Source organism: Parasteatoda tepidariorum, chromosome 1 (genome assembly GCF_982258835.1).
Source record: "Parasteatoda tepidariorum strain Cologne lab strain chromosome 1, Ptep-v5.0, whole genome shotgun sequence".
NCBI classification, from domain to species: Eukaryota; Metazoa; Arthropoda; class Arachnida; order Araneae; family Theridiidae; genus Parasteatoda; species Parasteatoda tepidariorum.
In genome coordinates this window covers 31,010,124-31,034,979 of record NC_141755.1, presented here as the reverse complement: position 1 = coordinate 31,034,979, position 24,856 = coordinate 31,010,124, and the positions used below count along the sequence as shown (strand labels likewise).

The following is a 24,856-nucleotide window of genomic DNA, read 5'->3' as shown; positions in this document are numbered from 1 at the left end:
TGAAGAATGATTTGTGGTTATAAAACTGGTCCCTCACTTGTGCTTTATCTATTTTTTTATAATTATTTAATGCTATGAACTTTTTATTAGCTTAGTATTCCTGACGAGGTCTGGAAACTTATCAGATGAGTTTCAATTGAAATGAATAATTCAGATAAATTCAATAAAAGACACAGAGGAGGGAAAATTAATTGTTAGTTCTTAATAACTACAATCTGATGAAAAAAAATTCCAGATTCTTTCTAATGAAGCCATTTAGTTTGAAATTTGAAATTGAAAAAATGAAATAAAAAAAATATGTGCATTATGAGTTAAAACTTAAAATTTCTTCAAAGAAAAAGAGGCTATCAAAATGTAACGAATCATTCGTGAGGATGGTGCGAAGAAAAACATCAAAACCAATTTGATAGCCGAAAGGTGCATAGAGGAATTGAAAAGCGATATTTTGTCGGGAAATCAAACTGGTTTTGATGTTTTTCATTTTGCCTTTCGATTGGGTTTTTATTTCATTCCTCACTTAAATAATAATTTGAGACCTCTAATGCATATATCTTTTCTCAATGTTTGACCAAATTTAGAATTTTTATATCAACCCTTTCGCGACGGTAATTGCAAGTGTGCACTTATGGTTGAGGCCTGGAGTTTCTTTCGCGAGTTCCTGTTCAGGGCCGAAGTGTTTCTTGCTGTTAAACCTAAACACATGAAATCACAGAAATATGAACCCATTCTTTAACAATGTACTGTAAAATGGATGAACGACATATTAAGTACATATTTTTTTTTTAAATACATTATGTTTTGAAGTTTTTTCCTTGTTTAAAGATATGTTTCTCTATTGCTGCTATTTCGAGTTGAGTCAACAGTTTTGACACTTCGACATTATAAAGGTAAAAACAGAAAAATTTGCGTCTACGAGATATAACTTAAAAACTGGACCGCAAACCCAAATACATAATATTTTAGCGAAAATAAAGGTCTCTTAGTCCCTATAAGCGAATACCACGTGATCATTTTAATGAACTGTCTTAAGCCATGCGATTCGGGAACATTCCTTTTCCGTTACGTTTATATTATCAAAAATACGTGCATGTGTGTTATCATATACTCATTTCGAGAAGAGGGTCAAATCTACATGTATCACAAATTCTATGGACATACCTCGAGCCAAAATGACAACCAAAAATATGCTTGTGCCAAAAGCTCTATTCACACAAATATGTGACTGTTGGGAGTTAACGAGATATTGATCTGGCACACCGGCATGTCGACTGGGAGCTTTTCACGCTGATACGTAAACGTGACAGTCGGCGCGAAAAAGTTAAGGCTGTTTTTCGAAGGCTACGTCGTAACATGAAAAGATGTTTTTTTGCGAATAATGTGCAATTTTTATAACTGCTGTTAGTTTGCAACTGCTAATCAAGACTGTTAGGTCAAATTTAGCCTATTAAAAGTCAGCGTTGTCTGCGGTTATTTTGAAAACGGCGCAAAACGTCGATAAGGAAAAAAGTCACAGTTTTGTGAAAGTGAAAAATGTTTGTCGTATGATTTTTTAATAGATAAAAACTTACTCTGCATCACTTGGGCTCATAAAAATTTAAAGAACTGAGAATAAGGCAGTGATTTTGATAATTTTCATGTAGATGGAAAAATGTTTAATAATTTTTAAAATATTGAAATTGTTTATCTGTTCTAAAGCCCAGATAATTCCTCACGGTAAGATTATGTATATAGTTTAAAATCATCGAATTGATTCAAGTGTAAGGCACTTAAACTATGGCTTTTTTAATTCCAGTGGTGACGGAGCTTCGAAAAACACCGTTAAGGATGGTGATTACGGAACAAAATGCATCTTTAGTTTTCATTTTGGATAAGGTAGTCTTAAAAATGTACTTTTATAGAAAAATGATGAGGATGAGAGATTTTGTTTTGGACAATGCTTTTGCACTCAGGCAGATTCATTTTAATTTGTTGTTATCTTACGGTTAAATTAATTTTACATTTTGAATTTCTACATTATAAATTTAGTAACATAAAAATTAATTAAAAAAGCTGGTTCATTTAGCAGCATTAAATGTAGCATTTTCTTTAACACATTTATTTTAGTAGCATTATTCTTATTCGTTATTTGATGAAATGTTTTTTCAATAATTAATCAAATACAACTAGTTAAAATGGCTCCACTTTACATCTTTTCAATATCTTAATAGCTATATATATATACAAAATTCTACATATATATCTAAAAATTCTATATATATATCTATATATATATCTATAAATTCTACATATATATCTAAAAATTCTATATATATATCTATATATATATCTATAAATTCTACATATATATCTAAAAATTCTATATATATATCTATATATATATCTATAAATTCTATATATATATCTATATATATAATGCTAGATATATATTCAGCATCATTTTTATGTGTTTATAAATCGGGGAAGACTTATGTAGCTTCTTTTTTGCATCTTCTGTTATGCAGTTTTAATGTATATTACTGCATATGGCAAATATTATATACTATATTTTCAACCAGAAGAAAACTAATTTCAGATAATTTAGTCAAAAAAGGATACATTGGCTTAATTATATCAGGAATTTTTGAAAAAATTTTATATTTCTAATCACTAGAAAAGTAAATATAGCATTTTTTACAATCGATATTGCTCTTAGACAAGTCGTTTTTCGAAATTATTTAAACAGATTCCAAATAGTATGTTTTTTCTTTAACCACTACATGGAATACTGCGGTACACTTTACTTTGTTATCACTGTTCTTAGGCCCGTGTGTAACTTTTTGATTAAGTTTTAAGAGTGGTCTTATCGTTTTCTATTTTCTCTCTGTGGGAATTAAATGATGCACATCCGGTACCCATGATTAGGGAAGGGAGCGAGAAAAAAAGGCAAAGGAGTAATTATAAAACTATAATGTTGCTGAGTTTAATTAATTAAATAAGAGTTTATGATCTAAAATTTGCCCTTTCTGTTTTTATTTCCTTTATCACGTACATTTTTATTAAAATTTACTATGATCGCTGTACAGGAAAATTATTAATCATATTAGTTGCAAATGGGAGAGGAGAATGAAAACGTGAGAGCGGCCTAGTTCCATAAATCTTTTTTGAAATTATAAAAAATCCTTAATGATTTTCAACAATTCTCTGAATAGGTTATTTTTTATATACGCAAGTTAAAATTCGTCAATATTTGTATTATTTATTTAAAGAAATGTTTATGTTGGTGAAGCACTATTATTGACGATCGAAATGATCTACAGGTGGCGTTGGGCAGAACTCTCTACCTATGGCAACACTTTGCATGCTTTCACCATTAGCGTGTGGAGAGTCATAGAAGAAGGAAGTACGTTAGTTTCTGTCTTGATTTTCTAACAGATTAAAATCTTTTAAGTTAGGAAACTATATGGAGCTGAAAACTACATTAAACGTAGTTCTAAAAGAAAGCGTCATAGAAACTTTAAAAAAATATTTTAACAATTAAATACGAAAAATATTAAGAAAAGAAAAAATATCGTAGTACATTCCTATACAACTGAAAATAGGAGGAGGGGGAAGGGCCGAAGGGATGGAACTGGTCTTCTCCCCAGATGGAGTATTCGAGCGTTGCGATCGCGTATTGTTTTTTTCCCTGTTATATTAAAAATAGGTACCTTCATATCCCATATGTTCCATTATTAGATATATATTTGAAAAAGTTGTATGACCATTTAAAAAGAACAGTAAAGCGGTATTTTGCTGACCAACTTGTTCAGTAGGGTATAAAAATTCTTCTAGTTTTCACCCCCGATAAAAAGGAGTACCTCATTTTTCTATATTGCAATACTCACTTCCTAGTCATCGGACCTAAATGACAACTATTGTTTTTTTTAATTCTCTGATTCATAAAAGAAAAAAAAGGTTATTCACAATATTTAATCGTAAATATGCACATGAGATGCAATTGCAAAACTTCTTGTACCTTTACTCTTTTCTGTAGGTTTAAGATCTTTAAAATCAAGCATGGTAAAGATTGAATTTACCGTGATAGGTATATATGCCTGAACTGGTAAATTTAATGGTTAGTGAATATATCTAAAAGTATGCTGATAAAATAATTTGTACTTAAGAGCTGTTGAGTTTTTTTACGAGATTCGAACTTTGGTTTTTGTCACAAAAATTAATCATAAGTTTTTTTTTTAAAAATGCGAACAATGCGAAAAATAAATTCATAAAGAAATTCAAATTAGTTATATTTTTAATAGTTGTTACACGCTTAGTCAACTTTTCATTTGTGATTATTTAAGAAATTCGAAGTGGAATAAATTCATTTTTTCGGTAAACTTTTAAGTAGAACAATTTAAAACAGCGATCTTCTTAAATTTTAGGTGAACCTAGAAAACATTTCAATAAATATATCATAGATGTCAGCACCACTGAAATCTCAGGAGCGGGCAATGCCAGATATTTTTCAGAGGATGAATCGTAAAAAATATATATGAGAATACATAAAATAATATGATAAATAAATAATTAAAAAAATATGCAGAGTAATGTTGGATCATCATTAATCCTGAATATTGAAGTATTAATCAGTTTTCTTCATTATTTATCTCAACGAGAAAAATAAAAGCATAAAAAAAATAAAACTTACAATTTTTTAATAAGCTTAGAAATAAATTATAAACTTTTTTTCAGCATGAGGAATCCGAATTTGAACATAATTCGTGAAGAATTTGAAAGAATCCAAATAAAAAATTAGGTCTGGTGCCATAGATCAACTTAAGGTGTTCTATAATCCAATATAAAAGAATAGTAAAAATATAAATGTATAAATAATTGGTGTTGCTTAGTTTAATTATAACAGTTTTACGATAAATATTGTAATTAAACTAAGTTAACTATATCAGTTTTAATTATAATTAAACTATATCAGTTTAATTATAAATAGAAAAATAGTATTGAAAATTTAATTTTACTTTTTTTCTTGTTATTTTTGATGAAGTAAAACGAATAATTTTGTCGAAAAATTAAAAAAAAAAAGAAAGTAAAAGTAAAGTAATAGTACCAAGCTCACGTGAAGCAAAACTTACACATTGATTTTTTGCTAGAATTTATAAATAAGAAAACAATAAGTCTTGTTTTAATTGAAGTTGTTGGTGAATAATAAAATATTCGAGAGTAATAGAGTTAAAGAGAAATAAAGGAAATTATAACTTATTTCTAAAACTGAAAATGTTTCAAAATATACCTTCCAACTGATATGTTAAAAATAAATGAATAAATAAATGAATAAATAGAAAACGAAGCAGAAAGAAAATAAAAAAAAATCGCTAATAGAATAGTTCTCTTCATATTGTGAAGATAAATTTTTGATTATTTATATGTAAATGCGTTTAAAAATGCAAACAAGTGGTGATAGATTAGCTAAATTTTACTTTAAAGGACAAAAGTCAATATATTTTAAAAATTCATACCTGTTATTAATGACTTATTTACAACTCCTCGTTAATTTTTAAGGAAGCGCGTCTTTAATTAACTTGGTTCAGGAAGATGATTTTTGATCGAAAAATTTAATTAATTATTACTGTATCCGTAATAAATAAAATAAAGGACATTTCCTGATATTTATGAATAATGTATCAAAGTGTATCAAAATACAATTTAATAAATTTGTTTCCGAAGTTTCGGTATATAATTGGTATTTGGTATATATTTTCAGTAATAGTAAACAATACGCTAATTAATGTAGGCATCAAGAAGTTTTAAAGCCATGGACAGGATAAAATGCAGCAGGAATTAGTTTATTATTATTTTTTTTTGATATTTGGCACGAAATTTTTCAGCACCTTCTTTTTGTCAAAGATCAAAACCAATTACATTTACACAGAATTAACGCAAGTGCAGTTTAATACAGACTTTAAGGAATTTACATAATTATTATTCCAGCCAAGCATTACTATCAATCAAGTAAAAACATAAATATTTTATTGGACTCAGGATTGAACTCACAAATTCCCACTCAGTGATAAATAGACAATTCTGTAACAAATTTCTTTATTTTAATAACTTTTATTGAAACAAAGATTAAAATTCCTATTTGCTTAGAACGTTAGATTTATCTAAATCGGGGCGATGGTGTTTTAAGGTCTTTCGTAATGACCACCTTAAATATATAATTTAAAATTCTTGATAAAAATGAAGGAAAAATGTTTACACATTAAAAAAAAAGTATAACGAACAACAAAAGAGAAATAACGCAACTATTCCGATATCCGGAGAAAACAGTTTGGATTAGCCAGTGTTGTATCCAAATCTGTATCCATCTGTATTCAAAAATGTATCCAGTGTTTGGATCAGTCACATTTGTAATAGTCAGTGTGAGCCGGTGGTGAATTCTTATCGACCAGCCATCGCTTGGATTTGAACCAGGTTCACTTCGTTGGGAGACGAACGCTCTACCCCCTGAGCCATCATGGGTCATGGGTTACTAATTTTATTTTATAACCGTCTTTGAACAGCCGACCCAATTTTTTGGTCTACACTACTAATGTTCAACTCCGTAGCCTTGTAATTTTGAATCCAATCCAGAAGACAAGGGAACTTCTGGATCAAGTATTGGGAGAAATTTGCCTTTCGTGGTAGACTTTCTGATTGAACTAACCCCCATTTGCGTTACATGGAGAGGAAGACCACGAGAACCTCCCAAGGTTAGCGTGACGGCAAGGGGACTCTAACCTATGATCCATCTACCACTAAGGATATGTCACATCAGCACTGCGGTCGGTCCAAGTCGGATGCAGAATTCGTATCGACCAGCCATCGCCAGGATCAAACCCCGGTTCACCTCATTGGAAGGCAAACGCTTTATTCCCTGAGCCATCGCAGCTTCATGAGTTACTAATTGTGTGTTTTGGATTGAGAAAAACATAAATTCTATAAACAAGATGTTTCTCTTAGTTCCAGTACCGCTATGTGGAACTTTAAAACTGCATTTCATTTTATTCTTAATTGGGAAAAATGATAAAAATAAAATAAAATGTTCTAAAGGGAAATTTTTTTTTGTTTATTTGCAAAGGATAATTGGCAATTTTTTTTTACTATTCACTAAAAATGCTTTAGAATTCAAGAAAATTTAAAAAAATTAAGTACGAAGCACTTTCTATTCACACAGTTTGAATGAAATTTAATCAAAATGTTCATGCAACGTTTTTGAAAATGATCGAAACTCTAAAGTTACTAGAACGTCGTGGAGGAAAAAGATTGAAATGCACTAAAAATGTCACTTAGTAGAATGACCAAAAATTGCGAGAAATTTTTTTTAAAAAATTTAACCATCTTAACAAGTAATAAAAGCATGACTTTAGGGTGAAACAAAATAATGTTTCAATTAAAAAAACCAGGAGAAAAATTTCTGATAAAAATACAGCATTGCATGATGAAAAACCAACCTCCTTTAATTCTGGTATTTAAAACCAAAACACACGGTATTTAATAACAACTCATTTAGTAATTTTTCCGCTCATAAGGTAACGGCTTGACGGAAATTCTGGTTTTAAAAATTATCGTTCTTATTACCACACATGTAGTGAAAAATACAAAACTGAAAAGTAAATTTAACCAAAGAAATGTTTTTCTTTATACCATGGTCAAATGTATCATGAAAAAATTAACAAATTTTACCACATTTATCAAATTATTTTTAGATTTACCGAATTTACTAAATTACTTTCACCAAATTATAAAACTATATTTTATTGATAATTTCACAAAAATTCCGTACCAAAGAAGAGCTTCAGTAAAAGTTATCAAGCTTTTTGTAATTCCCATAGATCCAGAACACACACGGTAAATGTTAAAATTTTCTGGTAATTTTGACCATATTTTTTTCTGAGTGTACTATTGCAGTGGTGCACTATCTGATCAAAAGTATCTGTAAATACTTTGGTACAGATACGTAGAGTTCAAAAGGCATATATAAATGTGATGTTGGTCGTTTACATAGATTGGGGCTATCGGAAGGCCAGCCCAGTTTTTGAGCATTCATTTCGACAAACTAAGACTTCGAAATTCCTGATGAGTAACTGGAGCAGTTTTTCTGCTGGAATAGAAATTACCCTTCCCCGAAATATTGCAATAGAATAAGGAGAGCAGCACTGTCGAAAATGTCTTCATACATCTCAGAGTTCATAATACTAACCACATGAATTAAAGGACCTTGACCAAACCATGAAAAACATCCCCACACCATGATGTTGCCATGCGTGCGTCCGTATACTTTTGACCTGAGTGTATGTTAACCAACTGTTTGTCATCAAAATGTACAAAAATTTTCTTGTTTGTGAATGAATGGATGAATGAATGCTCAATTATTGCCAGGAATTGGTGCTATAGCACTAACCTCTTTACTATATCTCACTAAACACTGAAACCGAATTTATAATTGGATAAAAATGATGATGAACTCCCAGAATGCACAGAAATGACACGAGAAAGCAGTTTCTTCAAACAATTGGGAGTTCCTGCTTAGCAAAAATTAGAGTAATTTCACGACGAAATGTTTGCCCCCCCCCCAAAAAAAAGAAATGAAATACAATTGAAGAATGGATGGATTGTAAATTGAAATGAATTTTGCTCCTGGGACTGTAAGAGATTGATCACTAATGATTTTAGGAACCTTTAATTTTAACGAGAATTGGGAAATCTACAAAAGAAAAATTTGAGACTAGTGTTTCAAGCTATTGAGACTGTCTAGTAAGGGAGATAATATTACTAAATACCCTAGCTAGTAGTTGAGATTATGCTGTATAATCGCAATGAGACTGTATAATTTCAAACTATGCATTGTTATAATCTGATACAGAAAGGGTATTTTTTAAATGGTACTGACTGGATATTTCAGCAGCAAAATACTTCTTCTGATACATTTGTATACATCCATTAATGATTTGAAAACTAAAATATTAACTATTTAATTTTTTACATCGGCCAACTCAATGGATTTTCTGTTTAAACATATCTTTTTTCAACGGATTTGGATTCCTGACCATCTTAATAGGGGGTAAATTTTATCTCGAAAATAAGATCCTGATAGTTAAGGTGGGAGAGTTGAAAATTTGGACTCCTTAATATTAGTTTTTACTTTTTGATTTGATTTGAAAACCTTTTAAGTGAATTGAAAAATTTCTGCACTCAATTATAAAATTCGTTTATTTAAAGAAAATTCCAAACGAAAAATAAATTTAATAATTGTTCATTATTTTTTTATGAATTAATTTTATAATATTTTATGAATTAATTTTATAATTTTTTTATGAATTAATTTTATAATAGTTGAAAAAAATTTGAATTGAAAGGTATAAAAAGTTTTGCAATTTTTTTAAGAACGTAACTTTAAATGCCAAAATTTGTGAGCAATCGCTTGAATAGTTTTTGATTTTCTGTTATCACACCACATTGATAATTCAAAGAAAACAGAATGTGTTAAGGTTATTGTAATTTCTATTAAATTTTAAAGCAAAGTATAAAAAGTTCAAATCGAACTTATTTGTACAAATCAAAAAGTCTTATCGAATCTTACTCAAACCAAATCAAACTTATCGACTATTCAAATTTAGTGAAGTTAGAAAAAAGACGAACTATCTAATCACTAAGAAATATTTGGTTGTTCTGCAGTATCGAACTGGAATAATCTTGAATTCACAACTCTTCTTGAATATTCTTCAGGAATTAAACACATATTTCTCAAAAACAACAACAGTTCATTGATATTATTAAATTTTGCTCTTAATTAATATTTAAATTTCTATATCTTCGTTTTCAGATTCAGTTTTCATCATTGTGGAATAGTTAATACCAGGATTTTGAAGTTTTCGTCATTTTCTTTATTCTTATACCATACTTGAATCAATGAATAACTTAATCTGTTTTTGAACATAACCATAGATTCTCCGTGGATTAAACTCCGGTGAGTTTCCTTTTCTCTCTGGAAAAGATACTAAGTTTTTTGAAAAATATTTCTTCATTTTAGTTTTTTATTGCCAAGAAATGTTTTATTACTGTTAATCTTAAGGAGCGATTTTAATGTAAGAAATAAGAATTAATAAAACTAAAGAAAATCTTATAATTAATAAGGTAGAACAAGATAAGATTTCTTTTTTATGAAGCCAGATAGTTTTCTAGAACAATCTTTTGTTGTAAGCATACGTGTCCAGTATGTTTGAGGAATTACAGGAAGGACAGGTACGTTAAGTTACCTTGTGTTTTCTATAGGAATTCAAGATGAATTTCTAGATGAACACTTCCGCACGTGCTTCCGTGCATCTTATAAAGAGAGAGAGGACCATTTTCCGGGACAGACATATTATCCTTTTCGTTTGTACACTTTTGTCGATTTGAGAAAAAAAGAGTTTTGAATATAAAATGGATGCAACCATTAAGTGTCATTAATGCAAATATTTTACAATAGTTTTAGAATAAATTCTCTAATTGATTTCTACATGATTTAACTGCAGAATTATAACAACTCTAAAACATTTATTTCCATAAAAAAAATATTTGATTGGATTAAGGCAATACACCTATAAAAGGAAAGAGAAGTTAAAATTAAGGGTTTAGTGCTGGGAGGAAAACTACGCTTATAGCAAAAAAGGGAAAGCACAAAGATGATTTATTTCCTGATATCTTCGGAAAGGAAAGGGAAAGTTTCTGCAGATAAAGCTAAAACATATAAAATGTATGTCTATGCAAGTGCCGGGATAGCCTGGTCGGTAGAGCGCTGGGCCCATGTCCGAGAGTTCGTGGGTTCGAATCCCTCCGGTCCCGTGTAGTAAAGTGACTGATGCAAGTTAAATCTGTCGAATTGCAAAAGTCCCCCATGTTCCCATAACAAATAAAAATCTCTGGGGGTACTGGATTGGATATCAATCGTTCTCTGATTCAGGTCAAAATTACGATATGTGGATGAATAAATGGATGTATAAATGGGTGTATGAATGGGTCCGCCCTATAAACGGGTGCGACGTATGGTGTGGCAGAAGTCGAATTCTTGGCCACAGATGGCGCCAGTGAAGAACAAGAAACGCACACTCTGCCTTAAATTTGCTCGGTTTCACCAATCAGGCTTGCCCGTGTGGCAAGTGGCATTAGAACCAACCAACCATATCTATGCAATATTTATGCAAAGCCTTCAAATGTCCTGCAACGGTTTTTGGGTGAATGATTTCGCGATTCCCTTTTTAAATTTGATTTTATCCTCGGCGTTGAGTAGTCAAGACATATTTGTGGCTACATTAGTGCTCTGTATCCTTGTATTATTATCTCAAGTCAAGAGACGAGAGAAATCCTGGATCCAGCATTATGACAAACTCGTCTTCCTGGAGTACTTCTTGCGTATATTGCATGGTCATTTCTTGCGTCATTTTCTTTTCTCGATTTTGTTCTTTAGAAGTTTTTATTTTACACTTACGAACTTCTGAAAACTCCATAATTTTGATGACATGATGGCTGCAATGTGGTCAGTATTGAACGCTGGAGATTATTTCTTTCCATATACTAGTTGGAATCCATTAATTTGAAGCTGGGTGGCCTTCAAAGAGGATAGAACCCCGGTTCTTCACAATAACAGCTCAGTGTCTTAACTATTATGCCATCATAACTCAATCTAAAAGAATAGTCGCATTATACTCACTTTTTGGAAAACTCCTTCTAAACAGAATATGACTTTAGCAAAGCTCTTGTTTTATTTGAAACAATTTACCATAGGGGAACGTAGTTAAATACAAATCTAACAAAAACCACTGATCAAAAACAGTTATTTATTTTTACTCTGGGATAGTTCGTATTATTTGATTTAAGTATTGGTGATTAATAATGAAACATGCCAATAACTTTATTACTGTAAGTTCCTACATCGTTTTTATCAAATCGTTCTTGTTTCGAGGTTAAAGATTGAATTTTGCAATCGAAATGTCGATTAATTTCTGACTACGCAGAGTACTCATATCTTAGTACTCATGTGTGATGACATTGTAAGTCTCAATTGCATTCAGATTACTTCAAACAGAGTTTAATGTATTTTATTCACAGATAAATAATTTATCGTCAATCGAAATTCAGCCCACTTCTCCGATTAACTCGCGTGTACAAATCTCTATTAGAGCAGTTTGTCTGATGGCACTACATGTCACAATCAGTTTATGACTTCCACAAGCAGAATTTAAAGTCCTATTATTGCTAGTAGGAATTTATATATCAATCGACCTTTTACTTATTTTCCGACTAGCTAAAATGATCAAGTTTTAACTGGAGTTCTCTGTCGTGGATACCAATGCAAGTTACTATAGTTTCTTGACCGCAACACGCACATTTTACAAGCAAATTTTTTACTGTCATTTTCTTGTGCAGTGGAATTTTTAGATCACTTTATGATTAGCCAGAGTGCTTAAATGGTGCAAAAATGTATTGCCATTTTATCACCATTCGAAATTCTAAGTTCTTTCTGTCACAAAACTAAAAAAGAAGGAAATTATAAAATGAAATGATCTTAAGGACAATGTTTTTAAATTAGGATAAAAAATCTAAAATAACCTTATTTTTGTTAGACCAAAAACGGTGATTGAAGGGCATACGACTTACGTAACAAATTTAATCATCACAAACCCCCTTCTATTTCAGTCTTTTGTAAGTGATGTTGATGTGCACTTCATTTTTCACTTTAGGTCTAACATACTCAATTTTATTCTCAATAAATCTACTCAAAGACGAAGTTTTTAAAGCTATTATATTATTTAACGGAAATCTAAACAGAAAACATGAAGTACACGATTTTCGTAATAAATCATCGAAATGTCCTTCTCAGGTGGTCAGTTTTTCACGAAGAAAAGATCTTTGGTGAAATTACTGAGTAGATGGTCAAGTCAATTCTGTTATAAAATACCATAAATGTGGTAATAAAAGCCAAAATATACGGTTTTTAAATAACTTATTTAGTTGTTTTTCCATCCTTTTAATAACGGTTTATCGGAAGTTCTGGTTTTCAAACTTATAGTTCTAATTACCACATATTAAGTAAAAATACAAATCAGAAAAGTAAAAGCTTAATAAATGGTTTTTTTGCCATGTTCTAAACTATCATGATCAATAATTCCAAATTTTACCACCTTACCAAACTTTATCACATATTATAAGACCATATTTAAGTAAAATTCAGCTAAAATATGTTACGTCATACAAAAATACAAATTTAGATAAGTAAATGAAAGGAAAAACAAAAAGAATGCCATTAATTTTGGTCACAGTAGTTCCTCATATGCAAACATAGTATACAAATAAAGCTTTATTAATTTGTATTGTACTTTTAAGACATTAATTTACTCTAAGTCAGAAAGAAAAAAATCTGGTAAAACTACCGCATAGAATGGTAATAACATTTCTAATAAAAGAAAAAAAAAGTATGATTCTGGTTAATGATACCAAAATATACGGTTTTTAAGCTATTAATTTGGAAACTTTTCTGTTCATATGATAATGGCTTATTGGAAATTCTGATTTTAAAAATTATAGTTCCTTATCCCACACGCTCAGTAGGAAATACAAAACTGCATAATAAATTTAATAAATAGTTCGCATACCATGTTCTGTGGTATCCTGATAAAATTATAAAATTTTACCACATTTACTAAGTTTTATCACATATTAAAAAATCCACTTTTATTGCTAATTTTACTAAAATCATTACCAAAGCGAGTCTATAAAAATTACAGAGCTTTTTGTGGTTCTCATAGAGCCAGAAACACGGTATATTTTACCTTGTTTTGGAAGTTCTGACTATACTCTTTTTCTGAGTACAATTTTCATTTTCGATTCCACATAACTCTTTAATTCCATTCTTATTTCAACGTATTTTATTATAATTTTTACATTAAATTATTATTTTATTTAATTTTATTATTGCTAAAAATCTTTCGTTAAACGAAAAGTTTTACTGATATCATAGAAAAAAAGATTAATTAAGAAACAATGGCCAAAACTCGTACATTGTATTCGTACTTGTACATGGCAAAGCAAGCTTGACTGATTAGGTATAAGAGCAGATAAATAATGCACATGACTGAAACACATGGGCTGGTACAGATCTCATTAATACCTTAGTATTGTATATCATACCTTATTACGGCTATGAATCTTCTGCACCATTAAGATGTGAAAGTGTAAAATGACAAAGAACGGTCACAAACACGTTTTGAGAATCTTTAAATTGTGACCTCTTTTGATTAATATTCGGAACCATACTCCAATATATGGCAGCTTTTTTCTCATTTACAAATGAGGATTTTTGTGTGATTGTTTAACCTTGGCGTAAGACTGCGAGTTTGAATTTTAAGCAGGTATCTAGAGCATAAATTAAAATCTGTTCTTCTTTAACTAAGGCTGTCAAGACACAATTCAACGTGTTCGGGATTCGAAAATGAAATCATTTGAAGTGGCAGACATCTAGTAGACCACATCTGGGCATCTTATTCAAAAGTTCTTAGAATGACTTTAATTAGTTTTGAAAGCTCCGCATTTATATTTTAGAGAGGATGACCCACGTGTGTTTAGAAATTTCTTTAAACTTTTTTCTGTGATTTCTGCTTTCGATTTTGTAAGATTTCGAGTGGATTAAGAAAGTTTTAATGCTCATGATAACTTTTCATTTGAAAATGAATATTTTTATATGTTATATTGAAATTCTTTCCAAAATTAAATTCGAAATTAAAGCGAGTAGGTTGGTATTTTTTATTTACGTTGCATTGGAGCTGCAGAATGGTTTATTGGCGACGGTCTGAGAAACATCCCTGAGGATGATCCGAAGACATGCCATCATAATTTTGATCCTCTGCAGAGGGGATGGCTCCTCCGATTCGGTAGCCCATTGACCTGCGCGCGAAGTCGAGCACGTTACTGTTGAACAGTTTAACGAGGAACGATACCACTCACCTACGCTGGTTGATCAAAGTGGTCACCCACCAGCTGGGGACCATGTATTTACGATCAGTTCACTGCAATTCATTAAATTTATAATGAGCTGTAGAAATGAATAATGAAATGCATGAAATTTTACTGATGAATCCATTTCGTGTTTCCGATAGAGCACTTTGTTAAATTTAAGAAACTACTATCTTCCATGGTTTGAGGATTAGGGTTAACGCAATTTATCGATTAATACACGGAGAAAAAAAAAAGGTAAAATTTCCGACTTGTATGGTAATGACATTTCTGGAAAAAATGAACATAATTCTGGATCAACATATACGGTATTATAACCATTCTTTGGTAATTTTTCTGTTCATATAGTAAAGGTGTACTGAAAGTTCTGGTTGTCAAAATTATAGTTCTGATCATCATACATTTAGAAAAAAATACTAAGCAAAAATAAAATCGAACAGAATAAATGGTTTTTATGTCCTGATCTAAGGTATCATGACAAAATTACCAAATTTTACCACACTCACCAAATTTTATCTCATATTATAAAACCCTATTTTTTTAATTTTACTAATGCCATTACAAAAGGGCTTTGGTACTTTTATAATGATATTAATACAATACTCTTTTTTCTCATAGAAAAGACATGAAATAAAAGGAAGATTACTGAATATTTATGGTCATTCGCAGTTGCTTTTAGACTACTTTTCAATTTTAAACATCTGCTAATTTAAGAATATTTATTTTAGAGATTAGTTAATTGCGTAAAACACACACACAGAACACAAGCTAGTTTTGTTACAGAATCAATCCATCTGGTGTTTGGTCTTTCCCCATAACTTTTTCGATTACAGTAATCAGTTACTCGTAATCATGATTATAACATATCATAATTTTGATTACAGCTGTAATAGTGATTACAACAATCACTTACAGTGATCAATTACTTGTAAACCTGATAACAATAGTCGATTACAGTAACCAGTTACTTGTAATCGTGATAACAATAGTCGATTACAGTAATCAATTACTCGTAATCGTGATTACAATAGTTGATTACGGTAAACAACTACTTGTAATCGTGATTACAATTCACCATAATTTTGACTACCATCGTGATTCCCATTAATTGTGATCCTAAGTATTCAAAACAAGAAATGATTACGGATGACAGCGATTACAAGTAATGAAAATATATGATTACGTATAATCCTGATTACAAATAAATGTGATTACCTGTAATCAAAATATGCGATTACAAGTAATTGCGATTGCATACTATATGTAAATACAGTATGTAAGTATGTAAACTCATACATATTTTTATGTACGTTGAAAATACGTATGCATAAACAACTTTCTTATTCATAAAATGTATGTAGGTAGTACCTATGTATGTAGATGTATATGTGTATACGTAGTATACGTATGTACATACATATTTTGGGCAGATACAATGTTTGTGCCAAAAAAACGTACGCCATATTTAAATAAAGTAGTAAAAGAATGATATTTCGTACGAAATGGATTTTATCGGTAATAATTATAGGAATATAAAAAAAAAAATCTCTCAAAATTTCGTAAACATTTACGTTTGAAGCGAATCAAAATATAAACTTAACATAAAATATTAACTTATTACATACTTTACACATTATATATCAATTCCAGGAAAAATACGCTATTCTTTCGCATTAGGAAAGTGATCATAATTTAAATAAAAATTTAACCTATAACCTGCAAATTTACTAAAAGGTAATTTATAATGCCCATTAATGTTTTTCCATGATCGAATAAAATTGATTTATAGTTTCACTGCGGTACGAACATACGATAATTGTAAGCGTATGTAATAATTAAAATCTTTAGCCTTAATTTTTAATTGAGTGGGCAACTGATCAAAATGAGGTATTGCCTCTGCTTGACTTTTTCTCGGAAACTTCAATAAACTCACACAAGGTTGTCTCTTAACGGGTACTCAAAGAGACAAGTTCAAGGCTAAGGCACTTTATCTGTCTTCTACAACTGAGGATTTATTATATGATGGAAAAGTAATATATGAACTGCACGACTTATGTTGAAAATTAATTCAGAGATCTACCCTTTTTTTAAGATACCTTCAAGACTTGATGGAGAAGACTGGTTACAAAAAACCTACTTTCTCGAAAGACCCCCATGTTGATGTCCCAGGTGTTCAGAATGATTTGCAAGTGATCTTTGACCCCTGTGGTCATCAAGATCTTGAGATTTGATTGACTTAATAATGGGATACCGTTTATATTTAAAGCCAACGGATATCACTCGAAACTGGGATTTGATATCTGGAGATTAACAGTTCCTGAGTGATTTTAGAAACAGCTTTAAAATGATGCAACCATTGGTGAGTTTTTTTTTTTAATTACTCAGTAAGGAAGATAGCTCTATTTAAAAAACATTTACGAATTTAAAACTTAAATAACATTGTTATTAAGATCTGATCTTATTTTAACATAAAAAGACGGTTGGGATTAATTAGGTCCCTCTCATTTTCATTTCTTTGTGATTCAAAAAATAACTTATTGAAAATATTGAGCATTTCTGACATTTCCTAATCTAATCCAATTTAAATAACTATTAAATTATTCTTGCGTTAGCTTTATGGGAACTAGTGCCCCTTAAGGGTATTTTGATAGGTCCCCTATATCCACAGTTATTTTTGGGTGTAAGGTGTTCTTTAATTGTTAAAAGGTATCCCAATTTCACAAGAAAAAGAAGTGTATTTCAACGTATCTTCAATTATTATTTATACCGAAAGGAAATTCAATTATCAGAGAAACTAATAAGTAGATCTGATAAGTCCTTGTTTCGTTTGAACAAATATTTTCGTTAATCAAATTGAATTAAATACCGTAGAATTTTTATGAGTGAGTATCTAATATATTTCTTATTGAATTAATTGTGATTATATTTTAAGCTTTTGGATATATAATAAATTTCCTACTTGAAAGTGCTAGACTGGCCCCTTCAAACTTTCTAGGATCCAATCTTTTTAATGCTAATATCATCTTTTAAAATTGTAAGGACAATTTAAAATGGTGAGACTATTGCACTTAAGTGCTGAAAAAGTTGTTCCAGACAATTATTCTACATAGGGTTCTATAAAATCTTAAAATTGGTCAGTTTCTTTAATTTAAAATTAGTTCATTCGAAGATATATTTATAATCAGCTCATTATAATTGGTACGTTATACGTTAGCGTTACGTCTTACGTTAGCATTTTTAAGTTATAATTAGTACTTTTATTTATAATTAGTTCATTCATAGAACAAACTGAATAAATTACTATCTTTTAAAAGGCTTTACAGCTTGTTGAAAATTATGACTTTAATGAGAAAAAGAACATCAGTTAACAATTTTAAATGACACAGTTACTTGAATGTCGTATATTATGAGTTAAGAGTTCAAACATTTCTTGAAATAACTTCTTTATCAAAACTTTACTTTAAAGTTTATCCTATCATATTTTTGTTTAAAATAAGGACAAGTAAGTTTTAAAACATTAAAATTATGTTATATTGTTTATATTAGAACTTTATTTAGTTACATTATTTTATTCAAATATTATATTTAGTATGTCTGATAAACTTTATGTGAAAAGTTTGTATAATATGATCCTGACTTCTACGGAATGGAGAATATGTAGTTTCAATACTTAAGGATTTTTAAATATTTATTAAAAGCAATCAAATTTTAAAAAATGTGTAAATAAGTTTCATTTACTTTTGAGATACTGCTCTTAAATTAGTTTCAAATTATAGCTTGCATTTTTTTCTTAAAATTCAAACAAAAGATTTTAATGTAATATCAAATAATGCTTTTTTACTTATTTTTTCAAATAATTTTAAATTCTGAAAATACAAGCATAAATTGTGTAAGTTCTTTTTTTAGTTTGAATTTAATTTAATTGTTGTTTCGAATAATGAAAATACATTTAGGTCTTAAATAAATATTTTATATAAATATATTGTTATTTATTGATAGATACTGAGTTATTTTTAAAACTAAGTTGCTAGTTAAGTTTTAAATAAAACAGTCAGTTATTTGAATAAAATCGTAAAGAAAAACTATGTTCTAAATTTATCCTAATATCTTTTAACTTTCGAGGGGAATAGAAATTCTACGGAAATTTCAGGTTCTCAAAAGTTTTCAAATTTGTTTACTCAAATATTACATGAATAAGTATGTGTCTGTTGATATTTTTTCATAGTATTAAGAAATGCATAAAACTAACTATTATTGTTTCACATTTATAAAAATTAATACGTTATGGTTTTTGAGCAACAAAGCAGTTTTCGTAATCATCAATTTTCGTAACTTTAAGGTAGAAAGTTTACACTTGCAAGTTCAGTGTTTTGATAATTAACACTTTTATTTTTGAAAAAAATTAAGACTTAAAATGCAATATTTTAAAACTTTATCTAATTATACCGACAGTAATCGAGAATATATATACATATATATTTTATCTCAATTTTATTCAATTATGAGGATAAAATATGCAAAACTTCAATCACAACTTAAAATGATTTTGATTTTTGTTATTTTAAACGTATACATCAATTGGAAAATAAAATGGTTTAAAATTAACTATTTCTTTAACTGATAAGTAGATGAAATTAGAATTTTAATCTAGTTGTGACCGGTAATATAATATTACTTTGAATAAAAATTGATTATAATAAATAATCTCGTCGTGCAATGTCTGCGCTGTGGATCTAGATCAATGTTCTTCATATATTTTTCCATGCAATATATATAAATATATTTGATTTAAATTAATTCTATTTATTTACATTAAAAATTGAATATTGGTTGTGTTTAAATATGTATTAATGATATTGGTTCACGTCCACTGCAAATAAGTATAGATTTGTTTGTCAAAATAAATATGAATCTTTATTATTTAAAGTTAAGTGTAATTGTACTGTCATAGATTTACAAGTTAAATGTATCATTTTTAAATATTTTAAGATTTAAACATTCTACTAAAATGAAGATTGTGTATTATTTTTTTGACATTATTATATACTTAATCGTGTTGAAATGTCGTATAAAGATGTATACATGAACATGGTAAATATTAATTACATTCTTAAATTTTAAATTTTTTTTTACCATTTATGTAAGTCATTAAGTAATTTCTTTCTACTATTTAATTTGTTTTCCTATTATTTAATTGTATTTGTACTGTCATAGGTATAAAAATTAAATGCATCATTTCTAAATATTTTAACAGTCTATTAAAATATTTTAACTTTTATAAGATAAAGTCTATTATAAGATTTTAACATGGCTATATACTTTCACATTATTATAGATTTTCTTTTTGTTAAAATATGGTATAAGGATAAATTCAAAAATATAGTAAGCATGAATTACATTCTTAAATTTTTTGTATCGCTTATGTAAGTTATTAAGCAATTTTTTGTACTATTTCTAATTTTTGTTTTCAGTATATTGTCTTGCTACTCGCCTTCGTCCATTGCGTGGTATCTGATGGAACGGCCAAAGTAAAGCAAGCTAATCAGCCAGCCTACCAATCAGTTCGTCAACCATATTACAGACAATATGACGGAGGCAGTGCTAGTTACGATTACAACAACGCCAACGCCAACGCTTACCGAAATTACGACGCTGGACGCTCAGGATACGCTTACTATCCTTCTTCATCTTATGATACCAATTCCCATTACCTTCACCTATCAGGAGGAGTCTACAGGCCATACGACTACGGCTACTCCTCTTACGGTGCTGGATACAGGCCATATGCCTATGACAATGCCTACAACAACTATTACGACGGTTCATCAAGTCAATACGTAGGACATCCTCAAGTTCAATATGGTGCATCCTACTAAGATGTTAAGTATGTTGCAAATAATAAATTAGATCATTCTAAATAAATAAATTAGTTCATTCTAAATAAATAAACTACTTCATTCTAAACGAAATTAAAATGTTCGCGTTCCATAGCTTCTCCTTGTTAACTTGTCAGAAAATCCTTTTTATTTTTAAATCAGTTTAACACTTTCAAAAAAAGTGTAAGTTGAAATTGATGAAAATTATGAAAATCAGGCTCATATTAGTAAGGCACAAGGGAATTTGAATCATTCTTCACAAAGGTACGTTTTTTAAAAGCAATGTTTTTTACTATTGTTAGCTCATTATTTTCAAATGAATGACTAACTTTTAACCGAGTGAATAATACTAATGGGGTTTTCATTACATATAGTTTAAAAAAGAAAGTTTATATTGTACTTTCAATTTTATTTATTTTTTGTTTTCAAGTTTATTTAGCTATTACCTTTAAAAAGAATCAAGTTTCTTAAATATTTCAAACTCAGCTAAAGTTATAATAATATACGGTAGTGAACTTCTACGCAAATCAGGTAAATAAATAATAAGTTATTGAGCTTTTCAATAGCAGTTACACTCAGGAAAAAAGTATGGTTCAAATTACCAGAATATTGTAAAATTTGCCGAGTTTTTGGCTCAATAAGAACACTAAAAATCTCGGTAATTTTTACCGAAGCGATTTGGTAATGATTTCGGTGAAATTACTAAAATATGGTTTTATAATCGGAGATGAAATTAGATAATTTTATCATCATACCTTAGAGCATGACATAAAAACCATTCATTCGGTTGAATTTATTATTCAGTTTGGTATTTTTTACTGAATATAAGATAATAAGAAATATTATTTTGAAAACTAGAATTTCCGGTAAACCGTTACAATTTGAACATTTTGAAAAAGGTATATATTTATACCATAAATTAAAAATATGTTACAAAAAGGAATAAATGAAGTAATTACTTAAACAGAACAATCACGAAATTTTTGTTTATGAAAAGTTATTTTTAAACAAAAAAATTCTGGGTGCTTATTTTTTTAAATTATAATAAACCTAATATAAAACATTAAAAATTCTTAATGCAATATGCGTAAATTTTCAATTAATACACAAAATCAAACTTGTTTGGGAAAAGAAAAAATATTATTTAAATAAATTTCAGAAAAAATATACATAAATGAAGGGCGTGAAGCAGTTTCATGATCAGCCAGATTCTATCTATATTATATAAAACGCTAATACGTACGTATGTATCAATCAAACCGATGATATTTCTTTTCTCGCGCTGGCAACAGTTTTCATTTTTAATTGATTGGATTCGGCGCGCAAGAGCACGTAGTGAGCATCATATGGCTAATCCATGTTATATAAAACGCTAATACGTTTTAATTGATAGGCTTCGGCGCACAAGAGCACGTAGTGAGCATCATATGTCTAATCGGGTGAATTCTCACCGAATTATCAAAAAAATTCTCACAAAACTATCTTAAACGAAGCCGATGCTTTACATCCGGCGTTCAGTACTATTTCATATTGTTTTACAACACATGATTTTAGCCCTCAAGTGGGAAAGACTTTAAAACAAAACTTACAACAGTTACTTTTCTCAACAACTGAAATTTAGAATAGTGTGATTAAGAAAAATATGCGAACTGTTTGCAATTTCAAATTAATATTGAAATGCACAGGTTTAGAATTTTCTACAGTGAAAAGTTTTCGGAACTTCAGTGTTCAAAAAAGTATACAAAAGCTAGACATTAAGAACGTATCCAATGAGCGAGCAAAGCGAGCATCGGATTGCGAAGTAATCCGAAATGAACTGCGAAAGCAGTTCCGGGGGTTGGTGAGCGCCAGCGAGCAGGGGGCGAAGCCTCCTAGTTTAAAGAAATACAAATGTGGGGAAAAAAGTCATGATTTCCATGAAAGTAATAAGAAGTATTATGCTGCCATCTGGGGGACATTCTAGAAACTTGCAAAGAATTTATCTGAAAACAATAAAAAGAAATTGTTCGATGTAAAATTGGCATTCTTGGAAAAATTGCGGTTTATTACTACATTGCCAATTCCTTATACATGCAATTTTTTTTTTTAATAAGTAGAGCATATTTGGATGGAAACTAAATTTTTGCATTCATTTAAGTGAAGAAACCTTAAAAAAAAATATTCATGGCTGTAACATAAGGTTAGATTCGTGACGATTTTTTCGATTACATAAGTCGTGACAATGATATGAAATTGAGAGTCACGATTCAATGTTTTTAGTTCTATTTCGGAAAATGAAACACTCAATTCAGAATCCTCGTCATTTCGAAGAATACTTTAATACTTTTTAAAGAGTAAATGAGTTAATACCGTCCTGAAATAAAAAAAAATATTCAAATGCTTAAAAATTGTCCATCAATCAATCAGATTGAGGGGTGTCATAACATGTGTCGTCCAGATAAAAAGATCATACGATGCCGATGTCCGAATTATTTCGCAAGAGCATAGCATCATTTTCTCTACTTTCTTTGCAAGGATAAAGCAAGGTGACAGGAGAGAGATTGATTCTTTAGTATTGAAATAGCTTAAAAATATTTTTAGCTGTTTATAATCTTCATTTTGAACTTATATATATATCTATATCTATATCTATCTATATCTATCTATCTATCTATCTATCTATCTATCTATCTATCTATCTATCTATCTATCTATCTATATATATATATATATATATATATATATATATATATATATATATATATATATATATATATATATATATTACACAATTTTACGTAGAACTGCTGATGTATTTTACTCAAGAAAAATGTGACGAAACATTAAAGTATCGAAGTATGTTTCATCACATTTTTGAGACATTGAGGAAATAGTACTTGAAAGAATCTTAGTAATTTTTATTTCATTTGAAAAAAAAATCAATTCTACAATTTGTTCTAAAAAAAGTAATGCTTTTATCAGAATATATAATTTGTTTTTTAATGTGCAGAATTTATGATTACGAATATTACAAATTGTAAGTGAATATATGGTATTTGAATGTTTGATGTCTTTTTTAGGAACCTGAAACATTCTGTGATGTCATAATGAAAAGCATCATCACCATTCTACAGTAAACATCATATTCAACTAAGCCAACATTTTATTGAGCTTATTTTTGTTAATGATTTCAAACAATTAAATTTTTTTTCTTCATGAATATGCTTTTTTCCCACTATTTTTTTGTAAAAAAATAAATATTTCTTTCTAAAAACCACTTATTTTTATTTGATAATTAAGATACAGCAGCAAAATTATTCATGATAATTGGATATTTCAAAATAACATATACAAATAAAAAGTTGTTGCGTAATTTTAAATGAAATTAAATATTTATAATACATAAACCCAAATGTTTTCCTAATATAATTTGTATTTCGCTTCAAATGTCATGAGTTTCCTAAACCATAAATAGTTGAATATTCGACTTGGTTAATATAAAATCACAATTCAGTTTTATCAAAGACTAAATTGGAATATTTAAAATAAATTATAATTAAAATTATTTAAATTTTCCATTTGAAAACTTTTTATTTTAAAATGAATTTTAATTATTTTTAATCAATAAGTAAATTAATTAATACTTATTTTCGTTGCATAGTGCGTTTATTTTAAAGAGTTGTGCAAATGTTAAAATAGATGTTTTAGTTTTTTTTCAAATTAAATTTGCTTCTGACCGAGTTAATCAAATTTAATTTCCTTCATCATAATGTTAATAATTTTTTTAACAGAACAACATAATAATAATATATTTTCAAAACGAACAGAATATATGTTGTTTTTATGGTATAAAAAAATTTAGTCAATATAAATAATAGGAGAAAATTAATGTTGAAAATCCTCATACGTAATGGTTAGATTTATCCAAATGTACTTGTGCTTTGTATGAATAAAGCATAAACAATGTGAATAAATCAGAAACGATGTGAATAAAGCACATA

The 24,856-nt window shown here is 29.0% G+C and overlaps 1 protein-coding gene across 1 annotated transcript; it reads left to right on the top strand.

The window, feature by feature from the left end:
* Window positions 1-17,078: 17,078 nt before the first annotated feature.
* Window positions 17,079-24,129, top strand: LOC107445111 (uncharacterized). Its single transcript, XM_016059446.4, has 3 exons — window positions 17,079-17,359; window positions 20,472-20,884; window positions 23,936-24,129. The coding sequence occupies exons 1-2, from the start codon at window positions 17,345-17,347 to the stop codon at window positions 20,874-20,876; spliced, it is 420 nt and encodes a 139-aa protein (XP_015914932.1). The 5' UTR covers window positions 17,079-17,344; the 3' UTR covers window positions 20,877-20,884; window positions 23,936-24,129.
* Window positions 24,130-24,856: the final 727 nt, after the last annotated feature.